Here is a 22641-nt window from a genome sequence, read left to right on the forward strand (position 1 = left end):
TGCTACTACCAACCGTGAACATAATTTGGGAAGCCACGCTCATCAAAGCATAAATTTCTTTGACATTTTTATGAATTGACTTCCAAAACAAGTTGCAGACATTTAATCATTGCTACCCATATGTCATAAGTTTATCACCTACTTCTACATTGGAAGTAAATTTGTCACTGAATAAAAGGACTATTTATTTTAACAAACTGCCTTTTTTATTTTTCCTTCACCACATCCAGCTGTGAAATCATGACATTGGAGAGTCCCCAAGCCAGCAATGTCTTTTGTACATACTGTATATTATAGTTTGAAGCTTGTACATGGACCCCTGCTTGTTATATTCAGATAACCGAATGCATTCATATCATACATTAATAAATAGATCATAAACATTTTATTGACTGGCCAATAACTGGAATTTGTAATTGTAACTGTACAATGTCCTTTAAGGTCACTAGGACGGTTTCCACTTTCTCTTGGCCGTGCCCACTCCCCTCCTATTGCAGACCCCCTTAAAGAGGTCTGAGGCTAGCCTCACCCCTATGAATGGCTAGCCCTGCCCCATGTTAGTCCCACTACTTTGTGAAGCCATTCCCCCAGATACGGAAGAGATGTGGAAGTTCCCAGGAACGATTATTTCCAACAAGAATAGTACCAGTCATGTGGTAGTAGGTCAACAAAATCCTCAGTGTTAATAGTGTCCCAATACGATTAAGTAAATTGTGGGTCAAATATGCAAAAAGGTTAACAGAGCACTGAAACAATACATGCTTTTTGATTTATTACTTTTTATATTTTTCATATTGGCCCAATTTTGCACCTGCATGTTCATTAATACAGTAGATATATTTACTGTCTGTCTGCAGTAAAATAAGAACAAAATGTAACAGCAAAAGTTTAAAGCAAACTATGCAACGCCCAGCAAAATTCAGTGATAAATGCACTGCAAATCCTTACAGAGTATCCCAGATCGGAAAGACAAATCTATAATGTCTATTACTATGTATTTATTTGTTACCTTAATATAGAAAGGTAATGATCTTGATCTAGAACTGTATGTTTTAAGATGGCTTCATATTATCTTAATTTTTTTCACACAGTACAGAAAGATATACCAAATTTTTATTGTTATGCATCATACAGGATTTCTGTTAAAACGTGTGTAACGCTTCTTGGAAGGCAAAATTGCAGAGAGGGACCATGCTAGCTGCAGGACAAAAAAAGAGGGATCATTTGATAGAAATTACTTTTTTAGTTGCTCTCAAAACTACTTGGATTACAAATTGTGTGAATAACTATAAGGGACAGGGTGATTCTTAAACAGAGGTTTTGATGTAGTTGAATGTTACTTTCATTCCTTGATTCATTCAAAGAACAATAAAGAAAACAAATGCATCCACCTACACATTTAGCAGGAAACAAAAGTAAGAGTTAAATTCCAATTAAATTGTCACCAAACTTGAAGCTAGAAATTATTAAAACTTAACTTGTATTGAATATAAACTAAACATTATAATTGGAGAAGTCCTAGAGTTTAGTATCGAAAGAGCCTGCCACAATTCTATCTCAAGAAGAGAAATTCCTGTTATACTAGTTCCTATCCCCTGCTAATATCTTGTATATATATATATATATATATATATATTAAAAAGACCCACTCTCTTACGCTAGCATATACTGTACACAGGGATCTAGCAAGACCTACCTACAAAGTTTTACTCAAGATTCCAGCCAAACTAACCTACATATTAGTCAGCTTCCATGAAACTAGTGCACCCTTTGCTAATCTATAAAATTATTTACTTGTTTGAAGCTACTAATAAACTAAAAAGAGCTAAAAGGGGAAATGAAAACACCCAATGCGGGGTTCGCTGAGAGCTGTTGGCTTTCTCAGGGGTATATGGGAACTTGTGGTGTTAGGTGCAAACGTTAAATACTCCATCAGTATGCCTGATGGGACAGATGGAGGGTTAGGGTTGTTAGGGTTGTTGCCCTTCATTACTTGATAGCGTCCCTGTTGCTACTTTCATTATGAAAAACAAGACAGTATGGCTTAGGTTTGCAAAGTTGCATCTGAACAAACCACAAGACTTCTGGAACAATGCCCTTGCACAGACGTGATCAAAATGGAGATGTTTGGTCATAATGCACAGCTCTACGTTTGGCAAAAAGCAAACCCAGTATATTAGCACAAACACCTCATACCAACTGTGGTGGAGGGGTGCTGATTAGGGGTTGTTTTGCAACCACAGGACCTGAGAACCTTGCAGTCATTGATCCGACCACAAAGTATTTTAGAGTCAACTATGAGGCCATCTGTCCAACAGCTAAAGCTTGGCGGAAATTGGGTCATGATCTCAAGCACACCAGCAAATCTACAATAGAATGATTGAAAAAGAGTCAAGGTGTTGCAACGCCCCAGTCAACGTCCAGACCTCAACCCGATTGAAATGCTGTGGAGGGACCTTCTTAATGTCTTAAAGCCATAAGAAGTGTCAACAGTGCAGTCCACTGCTGGGATAAAGTCTTAAACAGACAGTACCTAGTTCCAGCAAGATTAGCTAAAATGTTGTTCATAAAATGTGATCTACATCTAAGTCACAAGTATAGACAAACAAAATGTGCTAATGTTAAAAACACATAATCATATTTTTCATGTCTTTATTGAACACACCCATTAAACATTCACAGTGCTTGTGAAAAAGTAAGTGAATCCTTGGATTGAATAACTGGTCGAACCTCCTTTGGCAGCAATAACCTCAAACAAGCGTTTCCGGTAGCCGCAGATCAGAACTGCACAGCTTTCAGGAAGAATTTTAGATCATTCTTTGTTACAGAACTGCACATCAAATCACTCTCTAAATCCTGCCATAACAAACTACTTAATGGCTTAATGTTATTACGTTACACTGAATCACTATGCAAGTTTGGTTAGGTATACCTATATATTAAGGTAAAAAAAGGTATAATTGAATCCTTTATTCAGTGTAAAGTGTGCTAGTTTTAAAGGCATACTCCAAAAGGACTCAGGTGGTTCCATGCTCGTCTCCTCCTAAAGGGCCTGCCGTCACTGTTTCAATACCGGTTAATGTTAAGCAAGTAAAGTCATTCACATGTAGCTGTCTAGCAACTGAAACATCTACCTATAGGCAGACATTTTCTCCTAAACACTTTTAAAACGGGCGTCCGCCGCCATACAATGTATGGCGGGTGTTGACGCCTCGGGGAGGGGCCAGACATGGCCCCCGATGCCGATCTCAGCATTACTGAATGCCTCAACATCGAGGCATTACAGCAACGCGGTTTAAGCGAGGAAAGTGATCGTTACGTCGTTACGTAACCGTTACGTGACCGTTTTTGTATGACGGTCCTGAACTGGCAAAGGTTGCGAAGGGGATATACAATGACTTGTTAGCAAATTATGTGCCCACTACAAAAATACTATTACACAAAATTAATTTAAAAAAAATAGGATTGTATCATTGTTTTACCTAGTAATATTGTGGACCAGGGCCTGGCATACTCCTCTTAAATTCCCCTTCCCTAAATCCTTCTTAATTTTAAAGTTCTATACACTAAATAAATCTAATATTTTTTAATTCAATTAATACACATGGTTATGATGTAACATTTGTTGTTGTTTTTTTTTTTTACGCATCATGGCGATTTGGGGGCTGTAGAACATTGAACATACACAAACATCTCCCACACGTTCTTCACCAAAAAAAAAAAAGAGGGGCAAGAGGATTTGGGTCCTAAATCCACTCTAAAAAGGGACAGATCCTCCTTTACTGGAGAGGCATCCTCTGGTGATATACATGTATCATGTACATATTGTTGAGGTCATACAAGTTACATGTGTTGTGAAATAGGAAAATCTAAAAGATCTCATCCATCACATAATTATGTGCCTATACATTACATACAGATATTTTAAATGGTATGTGTTACACTTCGGGCTTGATTGTATGTCATTGTGTTTGGGTACTCACCATAGTGGTTTCTTGAATAGATCCAAAACTGTTAATAAAAATATTGACAACAACATCCACTGGTATACCTGAAATAGTTTATGAAAAAAGGAACATGAATTATAATTAATTGACATAGTGTCAGCAAGTTAAATAGAACCTTTTAAGGCATAGGACAAACTCAAACTGACAAATATGTATAGCTACAAGTTAAAGAGGGCTAGATTCATTATAATTGTTTTTTACTAAAACTGCACTTATTTCCAGAATTTTCTTTTACTATCATCTTTACCACGTTTTGGCTAAAACAATTTTTTTTAAACTTTACACAGTATATGGCGTAGGACAAACCTATACCTAATGACATGAGCTTTGTATATGGACATGCATTTATACGAATTGGTAAATTAAATCGTAAAACTTTAAAGATACTCCCGTCATCATATGCACTTTACTGCAGATGGTAGCTGAGATCCCTTTACATTTTTTATGATTATTTACCTATTTTTCATGCAGAATATATGTTCAGCCTACCGCATCTGTTTGCACATGATGTATTTACTAGCAGTCAGCTCCAACACTGGCTCAGTGAACACTGTGGTCAGGGGTCTATTCAGTCCCCCGTGCACGTATATATTGAAGTACATTCTTCCTTATGGGGCTGTATGGGATAGTGTCTCTTTAAGGAACAACAAAATATTAACTTGAAGAATAAAAGGTAGCTATGATTGCAATATCTATCACAGGAGGTTGAAGATAAATCTCCAGCTGTAAATAGCCCAAATCTATTAACAGTAACTTGGACTGTTTGGTGTGGAAAATATTCTTGGGAAAAGCACTTCACTTATAGCCATAGTTCAAAGACACCAGCGAGTAACGATTGGGTTCAATCTTGAGTGCACCTGCTAGGGGAGAAACATAGGAGCAATGCTGCCTGTACAAGACACAAACTAGCCCTAGGGAATCAGGAGATATATCAGAACATTTCGAGTAGTTTACTTTTGTCTACACATGCATGTTTCCCACCACCCCCAAGGTTCTAAATATGTCTTAAGTGCCCTTTAATTCTGCAATTTAGATTTTTTTTTTAAACATGCTATTAAAGTATTTGAGTAGACATACATACTGTGCAGTTCTATTTTAAACATTTTTTTTCCCCATCTTCTGCGGATATTAGTTGCCATAGCAACAGGCCATGGTACTAGTACATTTTATTGTCTGTGGGATAAAGCCCACGCACCAGAATCCATCATCATATAGAACAAAGGTACTGCTATCCTCGTTAATGCTCATCATGTGTTAAGGTTCATTGCTACAAAGATTTTTTCTGCATTAGATGATCTTCTGGTTATAATATTTTTGATAACATGAATTAATCAGACATCATTTTTAATTGTTTGCAGCTTTTCTTGTTTAGATGAATCCAATAAGAAAGAATTCCACAAATCAAGAGCTGGTTCTGTAGGTGTTTTGAAGCTACAATTCCTAAACTGATTGGCAATAATCTTAAAAGGTATTCCTCTGGTTCCATAATTGCATGAATTATTGTGGAAAGCTACTTTGCATTGTAGGGCCACTCCAGGACTATGTTCATATTAAGTGCATATTGAAGTATATTTTGCATGGTATGTTTTAATGCATGCATATAGGTGCCGATATTATTTAATTACTGCAGTTACAAAATAAGACTTCTATCTCTTGAAACCCATCCCCCAGCTGTTTGAACTGAAAATAAGGAGCATACCTCAATGTTTCTTGCACATGCTCTGTAGATTTCCCCTTAAAAATGTATATATTGTGACAAACTTATTTGTAAGCATAGTCCTGTAGGGCAATAAAGCTCAGGTACAGTATTATTCTGGTGAAATGTGGCTTTTATCTGGAAATGAGCATAACACCACAAAACAAAATAATAACATAAAAGCAGAGGTCCCAATTGGAGTTCTCTCTGGTGATACTTTGCTGACCCAAACTGAATAGCCTTACCACTCACTAATTTAAACCTCCCTCCCAGACGCAGCTCCAGAGACAAATGATTTCCACATCACCCGTGCACAAAATCCACATCTCCAATAAGTGTAATACACACACACATACATATATATATACATATACATATACATATATGTGTAATACACACACACATACATATATATATACATATACATATTGTGGTAAAGCAGGGCTCGACAAATCCCAGGCGCCAAGTCGCCATGGCGACAGAGAATTTTGACCTGGCGCCTAGGTTTTGTCAGCCTCTTACATCCAGAAAAAATTGTGGATGTAAGAGGCTGAGTCACCACACGGGGGCGCTGCTGCTGCTGTCTGCCCAGGAGTCTGGGCAGGCAGCACAGCCACTCAGAGCCCGCCCCCATGAGCCTGTAGGCTGAAAACGCGGTTGCTGCAAAACCAGCAATCGTGTTTTCAGCTGCCACAGGCAGCTTCAGGGAAGGGGGTTGTGTGTTGATTGGGTCCCCACACAAGTGTGGGGACCGGACCCAACACCCCCCAGCTGCCTGATCGCTCCATGAGAGCGACAGTGCAGCGTTAACCCCTTCAGTGCCGCGGCATTTAGGGGTTAATTCCCGTTTTGTACGGGGCTCTGCAGCTGGTGGTCTGCATGGAAGCCCAGGCAGACCAGCAACGGCAAAAACGAGCCCCCACAAGCCCTTTGATGATTCCTGTAGGCATGGAAGCCTACAGCAGTCATCAAAGACTCCCCTCCCTGCAATGGCTGGTCTATAGACCAGCAATTGACTGCCAGAGGCAGCTTCAGGGACAGGGGAGAGGGTTCTTTGGTCTCCACATGAGTGTAGAGACCAGCCCCAACACCCCCCTGCTGCCTGATTGCTCCATGAGAGCGACAGTGCAGCGTTAACCCCTTCAATGCCACAATTGTGTATGACACATTCGTGGCATTGCAGGGGTTAACATTTGTCCCCACAAGCTTGTGGGGACTAAATATCAATCAATGCTGTGCTCCAATGGAACATCAGCATCGAAAGAGTTAAAAAAAAAATAAAATTAAAAAATTAATAAAAAAAAAAAACAGCACTGACCTGAAAGTCCAGGGTGCTTCCAGGTCAAGCGCTGTGAGTTTAGTAAGTGGGCTGATGATGATCAGATCACTCCTGACCAAGTGTTAGTTCAAAAAAATCCTGGCTCCTAACTTTTTTACCTGGCGCCTAGATTCACAACAAATTTGTCAAGCCCTGTGGTAAAGCGTATGGGAAAGTGGTGGATGGGGTGTATATCTCACCTGGTTTTCTCAGCCAGGCACAGTAGCAGACATTCAGGAGGATACATGCTGCTTTAGCAGAGGGTAGTCTGCTAGGGCTCTTTTGTTTAAAGTTACATGGGCTGGATTTCTTGGACTGGAGGACAGGTTGGAAGTGGGAGAGCTCTAGTCCACTACAGGTTTTCCTTACTCCCAGGGGTCCTCAGGTGAGGCTTCCTATGCTTATTACTGGGGAGGAAGCCTTAAAAGAGAGGGCTGTTAGGTTTGCAGGGTGTAGGAGAGACTGAGTCAAGGAGCGGCTATAGCCAGCGCTGCAGCCCACCAGGTATGAATCTTTCCCTATGGACAACTTGTTATTTTGCTTGGTGCCAGACCTTAGGCCTGTAGTGGGATAGTGAGGTAATCTGATGTTTAGTTAGAGCCGGACAGGCTTAGAGTTTGTTTTGTTTGCAATGTGCTCTGTGCCTAAATCATTTAAATAAACACCCTCTTGAACTTTTGAAACCTGCTGCCTGTGTGAATACTGTCATTGCCGCCCAATGTGTGAGCAGTTCCCTACAATATATATTATAATATATATATATATACACACACACACACACACACACACACACACACACACACACACACACACACACACTACCGTTTTTCTTTCAAAACAAGGACCTTTATAAGTAGTATATATTATATACATATAAATCTCAAATATTACATATTGTGTCTATATGCATATTTTGGTTAAAATGATTTGCATAGAACTTGGCCAATAAATAAGCAAACTACAAAATGAATAGTCTAATTAGACAAATAAATCTATTATCATATTCCCCTAAAGGGAACACAAACCCTTCTAGATGCACTGAGAATGTCATATTTCAAAACATTTGAAGTGCTTCTTTTACAGCTATATTATATAATTAGTACTTAAGCAACCACACAATAATTAAGGAATGACTAATATGTGGAAAATTATATCTGAAAAGGTTCTTCTAAACTAATCAACTGTAGATTTGCAGTATTTAATTATTCTTTTTTTAAAAAAATTACTAATATATATATATATATATATATATATATATATATATATATATATACACATACACATGAAATAGATCATCAGGTCACAGACCTTATTTCATACTGCTTTATAGCTTATTTATATTATTATCGTAATGCTCTAAATATGAAAGGCATTCATTCAAAATACTTAGATCCTGGCTATGGGATCCTAGAGAATATTTTTCACAAATAAAGCACAGAAATTAAACAATCAACAAAAATGTATATAATAACCAACCTTTAAAGTTTGGTCTGATCCTCGGATCATAACTAACCAAAAGTCTGTTCAAGATGTTGCTAGTAGAGTTAACTGGGACTCTTGCAAGGTCTTCCGCGGACTGTTGCCTAAAAACAACACAACAAATGATACACTGTTATAAGCGGTTTGGAAACGAAAAAAGAGAAAGCTACCAGTACACATGGGTAGAGAGTAAAAGATAAAATCCGAACAAAACAGGCTAAGATACACAGACGTTAAGAGATCACTCCAGCCACCGTATGCACTTTAATGCATATCATAGCTGAAGAGAGCACTTGCTCTTCTTCTCTGCCCTTTAGCAAGATGCATTCAGTTGGAGTTCAATGGGGGTCAAACTGGGCCCATGCACCATTGATTTAAATCAGAAAGCTTACTTGCTAGTGATTAGTAAATCTGGCAGGGGGGCGTACAATGCAGCGTTTTCACCAGGTAAAGATGTATATTAAAGTGCCTGCAAATCAATATGCCTTTTTTTGGTGGGGCTGTATAACGCATATGACTGTGCCTTTAAGAATATTACCATATATTTATATGGTTAAACAAATCCTAAGAGCCAGGAAGGATGGAAATAACACTAAGGACACCGCTATTTTGGTTTCTTTTTATAGAACTCCAAAAACACAGAGGCTGGTTCCTAAATTGGTTTAAGGCATAAACTCTACAAACATCTGTTTGCCGCACAGTCTCCTCGTGTCTTATGCATATATTTTCTCTCCTTCCTCCATCTCTCCACAAAGTTGTGTCCTGTTTCTTATTTCAGAAGTTGGCTTTTACTGACCACATCCCGCTCACCAAGCCCATAAGTTCTCCTTCTCCAGAGCTGGCAATGGTTACTTGTTAAACACTACTGGTAAAGCCTTCTAATTGTTTATTTATTTTTTTCTATTATATTTGTGCTGAAACCACATATGTTTGAAAAAAATATCAACCGCTGTACATCTAAAAAGGGTCTATTCACTAAAGGGAATATTTTTAACCAATATCTTATTTTACTTTTAATATTTTACAATCAAATATCCTTAATTAACAATTACACTGAATCCGACGACAGGTCAGATGCCAGGTCTCCAAATGCACTTTCCTTCAACTACTTTTACTCTTCAGTCTTTAAACCAGCGACACGCTTTAATAATTGTGTCATCCATCCATGATTATACGTTAATCTAGTTTCATGTCTGTTTCCGCTTGGTCTACAATCTATGAAAAGCAATAAAAGCTTTTCAATGTTTAATTTATATGTTTAATAAAAAATGAATGCCTTTGGAAAAAAAAAATATCAAGTAGCGACAGCAATATTAAAAAAAAAAAAAAATGAAATCCACAAAACAGTAGAGCGATATGCAGGAAATAAATGTTTTTTTCAGCTTTTAAGTAGACATGAAGAAATATAAATTGAAAATGAAAGAATGCTTGCTTAAAATTGTGGATCCGAGGGAGAGAAGCAGATAAGAGCCAAAAATAATTCCTAATATCATAAATAAAACATTTGTCTTTTTATTTTGCAGTCAGCTTGCTTTTTTTGCTGTAGAAACAGAATTTGCACACGGGTACCTACGGTTCCTTCACTGTATTAAAATCGATATACAAACTATGACACCTATTACAAAGAAACTATATGTAGTAGAATATAGAGTATACTATGTAGAGCAAGCTGTGAGCATTATCAAATTAATTTGTATTAAACTCTGTAAAGCTTTGATATTTTAAGGTTAATTCCTGTTTTAACCAGGATAGGCGTAAAAAAAGTCCTTGATTTTCCTATAGATCTTACAGCTTGTTGGCCTAGAAGATATAACCACAAAAAACAGGTGGCGTTTAACTGCATTCAATAACTGTGTATTTTCTTTCTGGAAAAAAACAAAACACTATATTTTGGTTCCAGAAAACCAAAATCAAAAGAGTTTGAAGGAGCAGTGTACATGAATCATCAAGACTACACAGATTTACTTACTGCTAACTAAAATAATATTAGTACAGCTAGATGAAAGATAGGGTAGTCAAGAAGCCAACAGCTGTAAATTATGGCAAAAACTAAAAGATGTAAAACTACCATGAAATCCTTGATGGTAAGAAAATAGCAATGTAACAAAAAGATTTTTAGATCCATGGCAGAGAAATGTCAGGTATAAAAATAATTTTCACTATGAATATTATGGACGTGTTATGTGGAGTCCCAATTACTATTATTAATAATTATTAATAATTCCCATGGGTGGATGGATGGAGCAGATCACTGCGAAGGGCATACACATAGCTCACTTTTCATATGAACATATTGGGTCACTTTTGTCTTTAGAAATTAACGTCTAGGAGGTAGGGCGTTACCAAACCTTTTACGTGACGCTGTCACTTATGAATTATGTAGTAAAGCAAGCCACAGCGAAAAAAAGAATCAATTTTTTCCCTCTGCAATATTTAATTCATAAACGCATATTTTGTTGTTTCCATACACGTTATTGGGCTGTTAAGGGCTGTAAATCCAGAAAACATTCAGAGCCCATAGACAAGAAGGACATCAGGGAGGAAATAGGGTCTGAGATCCGGTTAAAGACGTGGAAGGGGGAACGGGCCACCAGGTGGCTTCAGCATGCCCCTTATCCTCCAGCATGTGGGGTAACTCCCCCTCTTGCCCAATGGCAACTATAGTCAAAGAGGGAGACTTGTGAGGTATACATACGTAAAACAGAAATAAAATAATGATTATGGGTCAATGAAGAGGGGACTCCCCGTAAATTAAATAACATTTGCAAATGGAAAAATAACCTGGATGCCCGAGGGAAATAGTAATGTAGCAATACACAAGGCTGTTAGGAAAATACTCTCAGCCTACACTTTATTACTTTATTGATTTGTAGGTCAGAGGTCATTTTTCTGCTTGGGTGTGTGTGTGGTGAATGTATATATATTACCATCTACATGTGACAGGCAGCAAATATACACATAGAAACCAATCATAATGACAAATGCTCACACACAAGCACCCTGACTCACTGATAAGTTGAATGTGATCAAGTGCAATAGGCAGACGAGTATCCTGATCCCAAACAGCCCTCTCTAGGCCAATGGTGCTCAATTCCAGGCCATAAGAGGTATCAGAAAGGCCATGGGTTTTAGATATTTTAATTTTTTTTTTAATCACTAAATTACCTTTTCTAGCAAGAACACACATAATCCCTGGCCTGTTTATAGCCCTCAACACCTGAAATTGAAAACCAATGCTCTAGGCCAAGTGAAGTCTTCTATATTCCAGTTGTTGATGTTCTATTTCCTACTTTCCTAGATTTATATGTACTTCTTCTGATGTGCCACTGGCCGACAGATATGTGGACCTGTTAAATCCTTTTTTAGTTGAGAGGCCTAAAATCCTAGCGCTTTTCCTGGGCTCGATGATATTAGTAGGTAAGGCTCGAAGTCCCTCTTTTTGGTCCCATGCCTCTGGCATACAGTCAGTCTGGCTGCTTAATATCTTAATAAATGCCATAAGGCTTCAAAAATAAATAAGCTACAGTATACTTTCAGCTACAAATAGGAAAGTAAATAGAAAGAACTGGCTCCAGTCTGAGGAAAAATGCTTTTAATGTGCTGGAAGATGAATCAGAGTCCTAATAAATCAATTCAGTTAATCCTTAGCTTCCTTTAATATGTAACTGTGAGCTGGAAATAGATTTAAGTAAAATCATCATAGTTAAGGAGACTAGCCTTCTGGCCAATTAGTTTCCAAAGCTCTAATTAGATTTGTATGCTTCAGAAATATTGCCAGGCCGCTGATCCATGGAAAGATAGTCACCTGCAGGTAATTTCTTCATGCACAGCAGGTTCCTTGTGTAAAACAAACATGAATCTGTCAGATATATGAAGCCTGAACTGTGCAGTACAGAGAAAAAAAATAGATTCCTTAAAAGGAAATCTTAATTCAAAATCAGAGATTAAATGGTGATAAATTAACCCTCGATCAGTTGCAAAAAGGGTATTTGAAATAAGCAAGAAGAAAAAAATAGCGGGAAGGATCTTTTTACATAATTTTATTTAGAACACAGAACAGCAAAATATAATATTTTGGAAGCGTGACAGATCTGCTGTCAAGTGAAGAATTACTGTCACTTTAAATGTTGACATTATAATTATGTATCTTGTTGTATTGACCTTAGCAAGATAAATAGTGTCACCAAAGTCACACTACCAATCTTCATGGCAAAGCATTTTCAGTTTGACAGATATTTTTTGGTTAACGGATATTTTAAAAATAATTCTTCACAGATTGAGTAACGGTACCAGAAAAAAAGACTATGCATGACTTGTTGTCAGCCAATAAAAACAACATGTCTTCCAAATATTTATTAGACGGTCAGTATAGGTTGCCAGAACTTGGGTTGAAGCGCCAGATAAAGAATAAAATTAGTGAATTTTCAATAATCTCAGCTTCTTCAACCTTTCAGAAACTCTAGATTTAATTTTTTATGTGCAGAACAGGTAAATCTGCATATTTATCAAACTAAAGAAGAACTATTATGCATGGAAAGGTCCCCAGCTGGCCCCAAGCAGCAGGTCCCTCTGCTCTTCTGGCAAGAGTGGTCCCATGTTTGCTGCCCCACGATGTCCAGCGGATCCTCATCCGCTGGCACCTTTTTCATTCTATTCTCTATACAGAACTGCTACACTTTGTCCTCTGATGTTCGTACCTATGTTCACCATAGTGTATTCTATCTCAGTGTGTTCTATTGCTCCTGTGTTTGACCTAGCTTGACCCCGACTATCTTGAATTCCGGCCTTTTGACCTCAGCTTGTTACTCTACCAGTCTACATTCTGGCTCTCTGACCAGGAAGTGAAGATCATTACTCCTGCTAGTATACGCATACAAATCCACTATAATTAAAAAAGGCACAATCTTTACATATCCCAGATTCACCAACAGGCAAGGACACATGGCCTGTTCGCAGTTTTTTACACAATGGTATAAATATACATATTAAGAGAATAAGGGCTTTGCAAATGAGTTAGTTGCGCCCGTCTTGTGTCAGCACTGATGTGGCAACCCATCCCAAGGACTAAGAGCAACAACAATATGTTACAAAAAGCAAGAGGACAACAATATGTGTTGCATTTAGTGCTCCTGACCTATTTATTTATTTTCAGAAGTTTAGGTGACATAATTTTTTTTTATTACTGCATACAACTTGTACAAGCATTTCTTATCTAACCATATTTATAGTTTTCTGTGTAATTTTGGAAAAAACTAATATCACATTAGCCCAAATCCACATAGACCATATACCACAGGGCACTATATTGCTCCATCCTGAAACATCATCAAAAGAACATGGTAGATCAAACATTTCCTACTTATGTCTCTAGAGCAAATACCTAATCTTCATGTTAAAAAAGCAAGAATAAAAATCATGAAGACAATTTTGCATAATGTACTGAAGAGATATACATACGATGGGCACAGATATTGCTTCTTTTTCCCTTTCCCCTTTTTTGAGGATTTCTCCTTGGAATGGACTTCATCCAGCCAAAGGGAAAACACTAGAAACAGGAGAATGCCTATTATGAACTTCATCTCCACACATAAAAGTCAGGACAAATAACCTGTAAATAGATAAAAAGAGATTATTATTATTGAACCCCGTCATTAACCCAACTGAAAGGCAGCTTTAAATATTATTCATCAGGAAAATATTACATAGAATTTGACATAGAAGTATAGAATTTGACGGCAGGTAAGAATCGTTCGGCCCATCTAGCCTTCCTAATGTAAGGGGGTTAAACACCTATCAGGTCCTACAGTAAGGAAAGCTTTATGTCTATCCCATGCCTTTTTTTAAATTCCCTCACTTCTGCTGGGAAACTGTTCCATCTTTCTACTACCCTCTGAGTAAAGTAGAACTTCCTTACATTACATCTAAGCCTATGACCCTCTAGTTTTAGAGCATTGCTCCTCCTTTCAAATAAGCATGCCTTCTGTGGTTTGTTAAATCCCTTTAAGTATTTGCATCCCTCCTCTCTCTTCTTTCCTCCAAGTTATACATATTGAGAAACTTTTAACCTTTCCTGATAATTTCTGTCCTGCACACTTTTGTAGTTCTTCTCTGAACTATCTCCAATGTGTCAATATGCTTCTAGAGATGGGGTCTCCAGAACTCTATGAAAAACTCTAGGTGAGGCCTGACCCCAGATCTGTAAAGTGGCATAATCATCTCTCTCTTTCTGCTACTAAATGCCTCTCTGTATACAACCCAGCATTATGCTTGCTTTTGACAATGCTTTATTGCATCGTCTGCTTATCTTTAAGTCATCAGAAATAATTATTCTTAAGTCTCCCGTCATCACTGACAGAACAGTGCCACCAATGCTATATTCTGCCTTGGGATTTTTACGTCCCAAGTGCATTATTTTACATTTATTAATATTAAACTGCAGCTGCCACACTCTTGACCTTTCTTCCAACTAACTTAAACCATTCACCATTCGAGTTGTTCCACCGAATGTCTACCCTGTTGCAGACCTTTGTACCATCTGCAAAAAAAACATACCATACCTAATAATATTAAAAAGTACAGGTCCCACTACCGATCCTTGAGGTAGCCCACTAGTGACAACTCCTTCCTCTGAATACACGCCACTAACTACAACCTCCTGCCTCCTATCGCTCAACTATAACCTTATCAGTTCAACTATTCTGGCATCCGTACCCAAAGACTGCAACTTATTTATAAATCTTCTATGAGGGTTAGTGTTATTTGACAACTACGATGTAAGGCTTACTGGTCTGTAGTTGACCGAATCTTCCTCATATTGCATTTTGGTTATGTGATATTAGTTGACACAAGATATGTTCCATGCCCTGTTTGGATAGTTTTTTTTGTATCAACATTCCGTACTGCATTTAGTTTATATCTGCAATAACATAACATTTACTTTTTGTTCCTTTTTAAGTCTACATAAAGATGAGTACATATACATTTATATATTGGACACATAAGGCTAAGAATTCATACATTACATAGGGTAACTACGAGGTTCGTTCAAACTGTATTTTATTTTGACTGTTATACATTTAGTTATTTGAGATACTTAATTATTTCCTTGTTTGCTCAATATATTATGTAACTTTCATGAAACGGACCTTGTTTCATTTTTGCTTGTGGTATTATATTAGTGTTGTGGACGGGGTAACTACGGTGTTACACCTATAGGTGTGTTTTGCCATCTATTAATGTTCCTTGTTGCCTCCCAACATGTTGTTTTCAGCTACAGTTTAATTAATATGATTTTCACATGGCTGCATTGTTATCCAGGCTGCTTTGGAATAAGCATACATAGTGCAATATGCATTAGCCTGGTCATCTTAGGATCCCTTTTGCGCTTGTATTTACTGTCGAAGGATGCAAATAAATACCATTTTATTTACATTGATTTACTTCTAATTTAAGCTGGGAGTTTTCTTGTGTGTTTGCATTTTGTATTATGGGATCATGAAACGGCTCCCGGCCCGCTACAGCACCCGGAAAGAGGTGACTACCAGCACTACGATTGTGCTTCAATTTACAGAGACTTGAGCTACCCTTGTTTGTGTCACCAAATACCAGTAGACGGAGAAGAAGCTCTTCTGTTGTTCTGCAAACCATAATGCATGCTAACCCCTGTAACTCAAACTAAGAAACCAAATGGCTCTCAGGGATCAAAGCATGCAATGCTATATTTCCTACCTAATGAGCCAATCCGCACTAGGTGGTAGAGAAGAAATAAAATGTGTTGACTACACAACTTATCACCTGGATGAGGGTTCTAACTTCCTTCTGTCATTAGGCAAAGGTTAATCAATGGTCTACACTCGAGAAAAGAAATGTCTCAGTGCTTTCTGTCCATTGTAATTTTCCAGATCTAATTAAGACAGCGTTTTGAGAACCCCCCCTCTCCTATCTGCCACCATATAGGGGAAGATATTTATAAGTCAATTTAAAAGTACAGACTTAGTTATTGTCAAAAATATCTTATGTTTCCACTTTTGTACATGGCAAGAACTCATATTCCTCTGCTCTCCAGTTACTACTAACTTGATGGAGTTCAAGAAATTACTGTCTATGTTATTTGTATCCTTACACTAAATGGGCTTTGTTATACAAACAGACCATTTATCTCCATGTTTCGAAGCAGGCGCATAAATACCATTCTATTTGCTGATACTGCAGCCCTTCTAAAATGAATAATCCTAGCTGGCTAAAGGTGAGCTAAAGTAACACTAATTTCTTCTTTATCATAGCACACCGTATAATTACATCAACACTTCTAATTGATCAGCAGACCGGTTTTAGATATTAAAGGAGAATTTTGTGGGAACTGCATTTAGCACAAATTAAAACTACCTGTAGTAACTTTTTTCTCTTCTATTATTATTATTATTATTATTATTATTATTATTATTAAGGTCAGCTCATGAAATCAACAGGAGTTGTACTGAGCAAGAAGCATACCATAGTATGCTCACTGCATTCAGTAGATTCAACTGGGGGAGGAGTTACCCCAATAATTAAAGGAGTGCCCGCACAGATTTGCATGCTATAAAATCAACTAGCGTCCATGCAAAACAATCTCCATTATGCATTAACATGAAAATGGGGCCAGAGTGCTCCTTTACAAAGGTTCGATCATTAACCATCAATTTATCATGCTATCGAGACATTTTTGAAGGAAAAAAAAAAAATATATACAAGACTACTAATCCATGGAAACCACTATCCTGGCTTATCAGACTCTCTTCTAGAAAGATAAGTGTGCACGGCCAGATGTAATGTTAGGCCTATCGTATCCAACCGTAGGACGTGCTTAAGTCATAAGGCGGCTGACGGCCTTAAAGTGCCCGGGCCCCATCATTCTCCCCAGTCAGTCCCTGTATATGTGTGTGTGCTCATATATACCGGTAATATTACAAGCAAAGATAATAACGAAGGTAAAATCACATTACAATCTGCATACACCTGAAACTATTTAACAACAATTTATGAAATTGGTCTTCTTAACCCCTTGGCTGCTAAGCCATTTCACACCCTGGTGCTAAGCTAGTTTTCGGCATTTTCGTGCATCTCACGTTTAAACGTGTTTCAAGTAAATTCCTTGGGAATAAACTATACAAACCATATATTGTTTTTTTCAGCACACCCAGCAGATTCCAAATATACCATTTTTATATGTGTATGTCTCATTAGGTTTGCAAAATACAACCAAAAATGGGAAAAAAGTGTAATTTTTCACTTCCAACTCAATAAAAACTAGTTTGTAATGTTATTTTTCTAAACTCTAATATCAAAACCTGTGTTGCTAAATATTTGTAGTAGGTAACCGGTCTAAAATAAACAGACATTGAGAACAGTAGACTGTGTTTTTCTAATATTTTATTGCTAAAAGTTAAATTTATTAGACTATCACAAAAGACATCTTTAAATTTAATGCATGGCTGCGTCAATTAAACAGCTCTAGCTGCCCGGGATGTTAAAATATGCCAACAAAACTATATATTTTTAGAAACTACACCCCCAGCCGCAGCAAATGAGGTCTTAGTTGTATTTGTATCACAAATCTGACGTGCACAACAAATAAGTGAATATCACACAAATAAAAATAAAAAATAAATAAAATTAAAAGCGACAAGTTAATTTATGTCTTCCGCACTCCAGGTTTGTCCTAGAAACACATGCAGCCCCTCATCTGATGCGCCAAGGGGTGTAGTTTCTGAAAATATATACTTTATGTACCATAATGTAACTTCCCAGCTGTCTAGAGCTGTCTAAATGCAGCCATCACCCCTAAATGTTTTAAGACAATTTTTTAACAAGATTCTCCAATCTGCCATATCTGAAGTTAAAGTGGTCTAGACATCTGGGAAGTTTAATTAGGGTACATAAAGTACACATTGCAAGAAACTACACCCCTTGGAGCTTCAAATGAGGGGTTACATGTATTTCTAGGACAAAAGTTAAGTTCACAGATAATGATGGAATATGTCGCTTTGGCTAGAAAATATGTTTTTTCTAACCATATCGACATGTTCATTTGTGTCTTGCGCACTCCAGGTTTGTCCTAGAAACACACGCAGCCCCTCATTTGATGCGCCGAGGGGTGTAGTTTTTGAAAATATGTACTTTTTGTGCCATAATTTAACTTCTTACGTGAGCAGTAATGCCACGTCAAGGCTTCAACCCTAATTACTGACCATTCACACGCCTTTCATATCTCCATTCACTCGCAGAAGCACACACCATACTTTCCATACATTCACTCGCAGAAGCACACACACCATTCTTTCCCCTTACAATCCCAAAGAGATGATCGTAAAGGGAGAAAAAAATCACTTTCACAGCAAAAATAAGTTTTGCAGTAAAAATGCAAGGGGCTCCAGGGATGACATGGTTAACTTACGTACTACAGGCTATACGGCTGATTTTTGCAGTTCATCTGGATTTCAAAAATTGCCTTCCTCTACCATTGGCTAAATTTAACCCCATGATCAAAGGGATCATGGGGTTAAAATTTAGTATGGGCCATTTTTAAAAAGGGAATGTGACTTTTTATAGCTGTATGATCACTGTGGTAACATTGGCTACCACAGTGATCATTTAGCTAGAATACTTAAACTTTTTTTTTTTTAAGTTAAACCAGTTTATGTTTAGATAATTTAATTTGGGGGTAATAATTTTTTTACTTTTTTTGTACATTTTTATTTTTTTAACATAATATTTTTTATTCTTTTTTTACAAGCATTATACCGTTGGAAAGGTGAGGCGATTACCTTTCCAACGGTATATGTTGGGGGTCTGTAGCTGCTCAGATGCCTGAGATACAGGCATCTAAGCAGCATGCCCCCATACCGTGAAAACTGACAATTGTCTGTTTTCAATAAAGTTGCGCGGTGACGTCATCGCGTCATTACGCGCGACGTCACCGGCCGGATCGGGTGGTCCCAGCGATGCCCTTCAAAATGAGGGGCAGATCGCCGGGGTAGGTGGTGATGGGGGTCCACAGACCCCCATCAAGGTAGGAGAGTGCTAGCGACGGCATGGTGCCGTCGTTAGCACCTGACTGGGACTGCTAGCGACGGCACCATGCCGTCGTTAGCAGTCAAGGGGTTAAATCAAAATATCTTCAAGACATAGTTTAGCCTGCTTTCTATTTTAACCAAATCCAACATATACCTCTGAGAAAGACATCTACACTTGAAGGTTTGCACCCGATACCTCTCACTTCTATCTGCTCTCAAACCAATGTCAGAATACCAATTCTCCAAAAAAGAATCATGGATCCCAAAAGAGCAATCAATACCAAACATGTAATCATATGACAAAACGTAACGGACTGGGTTTACTGAGTCAAAATAAGAAACAGTTAACATGTCTGATCTGCCCATTATGGTGAAAAATAAATAAATATATATAACACAATTAAATTAACACATTTTTGTTTACATTGTATCCTATTATATTGTATTGGTTTTCATTCACTATGAATTATTTATAATGCGTGTTCCAAAGACTGCATTTTTGCAAAATAATATATATATATATATATATATATATATATATACATATATATATATATATATATACATATATATATATATATATTTACAAAATAAAGGACGCCAACGAAAAAAAGTGAGAGAAAACACACCAATCAAAAGAAAGCGTTAACCTTCATGCACAGCCTTATTAAAATAGCATTTGACCTGAAGCGTCAGGGACATTCCACCTCGCCATCAACTCAAAAAAGGAACCACAACTCCCAATGTACCCCGCGCGAGATATTCAATTACAAAAAACTTTATTGAGTTACACATGATAACATCCTCAGGGCTCGCCTCCTCCTCCATCCTGCAGCGCCTTGCAGTTATTGCTTGGCTAGACTAATTAACCAAATAGCGCTACCCAAAATCAAACTGCGGTCTAATAAGAGGCGTTACCCTAAACACGATAACATTTTAAACAAAATATTATTCACAGAGGTTCGATGCGCACACTTACCTAGAGGTTTGGCTCGCAGGACACAGCTTTTCTTCAAGCACTGCGTTTAGCTAAGTAAACATCCATTATAAAGCAAATGCAAATCGTCTGTCCCTTTAAACGTGCATGATGAAGGAGATGCCCGAGAAAAGCGAATCAGCGGGCTCCGCGCTGCCTATAGCCATGCATTTTCTTCTCGTCTTCAATGAATTGCGTCGCCCTTTCGATCTTCGGAGGCGCACGCGATGGTGAAAGAAATAAGCCGCCAAGAGGGCTGCCTTTATTTATTAAACGATGTGTCCCGGTAGCTGCATTAGCAGGAAGCATAAGATGGAGGAGCAGTGTGTACCTGCAGCATGCGCAGTACAGGCTCCGGAGCAGTGCAATTAATCATTAGCTGCAAAGCAAGTGCAGCAAGACACAGGAGCATCAGAGCAGCAGCAGCATCCCTGTGATGTGGGGCAATCCAGCGCCGAGATCACCGCAGGAGCAGGGCACAGTGCAGGGATCCATACCAGCATACTCCAGCCCTGCAGTATTTCTCAGAGGTTGGCTGGGAGGATTCTCTTAATGTTTACAATCATGTCTCTTGTCTTGCCTGGTTTCCTGGCAGGCAGCAGTCTCTACTCTGGCTGATGGAGGAGGAGGAGGGAGAGTAGAGGACCAGATCCTATACAACACACATAGCTGTCTGTGGGAGTGAGTGTGTGAATGGGGGTAGGCAGCAGAATGCATTCATTCCCTGCAAAATCCAGCAGCACTACATCATGACTTCATGTATTGCTTAAAACATACATGTGTCCATGTGCTAGTGCAGTTTTGGTGGCCATCAAAACAATCCATCTATATAAGTCATACCAAAATATTGATGTGATCATAAAAAAATTATGATAAATGTGGAGAATATCAGGCTGTTGTACATCTGTAATAATCACATTTTTATCAGACTTAAAAATAAACACTTTAAAAAAATATTTTTTTTAGTATTAATATCCATTACTAATATATTGGACAATGTTGTGATTTACTGTACCTTAATGTATATTTAAAATTGCATCTGAGCTAATGTTGCTTTTATGCGTCTTTGCTGCATTTTTCAACACTTTTAAACGTTGTTGCTATAAAATCATTTACGTCAATGTTCTTGTGTTAAAATAATATATGTAAAGTAAAACCGTAAATATTTTTATTTTGTTGGGGCAGTTTTGTAGAAACAACTTTGCTCAGAATCACTGAGAAAACAATTTTGAAAACCATTGCAGTGAAATTTAACAATACGAATAAATGATTTTAAATGTCACACATTTTTACCTTTAAAAAAAAAAATCACAATGTAATTAGATTTAACCCCTTAACGACAGCGGACGGTCCCTAAACCCATTGAAAACAACAATTTTGAGCCTGTACATGTATGGGCTTTGTCATTAAGGGGTTAAGTAAAATGCCTGAAGCTATTTACATTGAACTGTTTGAAGTTCAGCCAATCACAAATTATTACAAAGGGTCCCTTTGTAAAAAGTATGTGTTTACATGGAATATATATATATAAAAGAATATACAGGATCTTAGCTGTTCCTAGCACTGCACTCTTCTGGTGTTGTTCCTGGGATCTGTTGGAGCCAATCTCCCAGCTTCAGAGTCACAGCCCTGAGTGCTCCTATGAGCAGTTGGACCACTTTGGCCTTTACTTTCCACATCCTCTCCAGTTCCCCTTTCAGGCCCTGGTACTTCTCCAGCTTTTCATTCTTCTTATTCCTGATGTTGCTGTCATCCCGCTTCATCTTTCACCACCACTTCTGGTCCTTGTCTACCACCAAAACGTTTCAATGATTGGCCAGTACACGCTTGTCCATCTGGATCTTAGCTCTGCTATTCTCCACAACCTTCTGTGGAATCTCCCATTTGGACTTGGAGAGTTAAGCCCATGCTCAGATGTTCTTGTACACAATGCCAGCTACTTGGTTGTGCCATAACATTATGAACGCCGACAGGTGAGGTGAATAACATTGATAATCTTGCTATCATCACACCTGTCAGCCGTGGGATATATTAGGCATATTAAAAAAAGTTTAAAAAAGCATGGAAACTTTTTGAATGTCCCTCGCATATAGCAATTTTATCTTCAGTGG

At 37.9% G+C, this 22641-nt stretch overlaps 1 protein-coding gene across 1 annotated transcript in view; it reads right to left on the reverse strand.

Annotated features, from left to right (window-relative positions):
- Positions 1–21090, reverse strand: part of GLRB (glycine receptor beta) — a 41497-nt gene extending 20407 nt beyond the window's left edge. Inside the window, exons 1-4 of the mRNA XM_053460321.1 lie at positions 20534–21090; positions 13958–14108; positions 8498–8604; positions 3984–4051 (exon numbers count right to left, since the gene is read on the reverse strand). Of these exons, the coding sequence (XP_053316296.1) occupies positions 3984–4051; positions 8498–8604; positions 13958–14079 (297 nt within the window). The 5' untranslated portion in view covers positions 14080–14108; positions 20534–21090. The remainder of the gene's footprint in view (positions 1–3983; positions 4052–8497; positions 8605–13957; positions 14109–20533) is intronic.
- Positions 21091–22641: the final 1551 nt, after the last annotated feature.

Source organism: Spea bombifrons, chromosome 1, assembly GCF_027358695.1.
Source record: "Spea bombifrons isolate aSpeBom1 chromosome 1, aSpeBom1.2.pri, whole genome shotgun sequence".
Classification (NCBI taxonomy): domain Eukaryota; kingdom Metazoa; phylum Chordata; class Amphibia; order Anura; family Pelobatidae; genus Spea; species Spea bombifrons.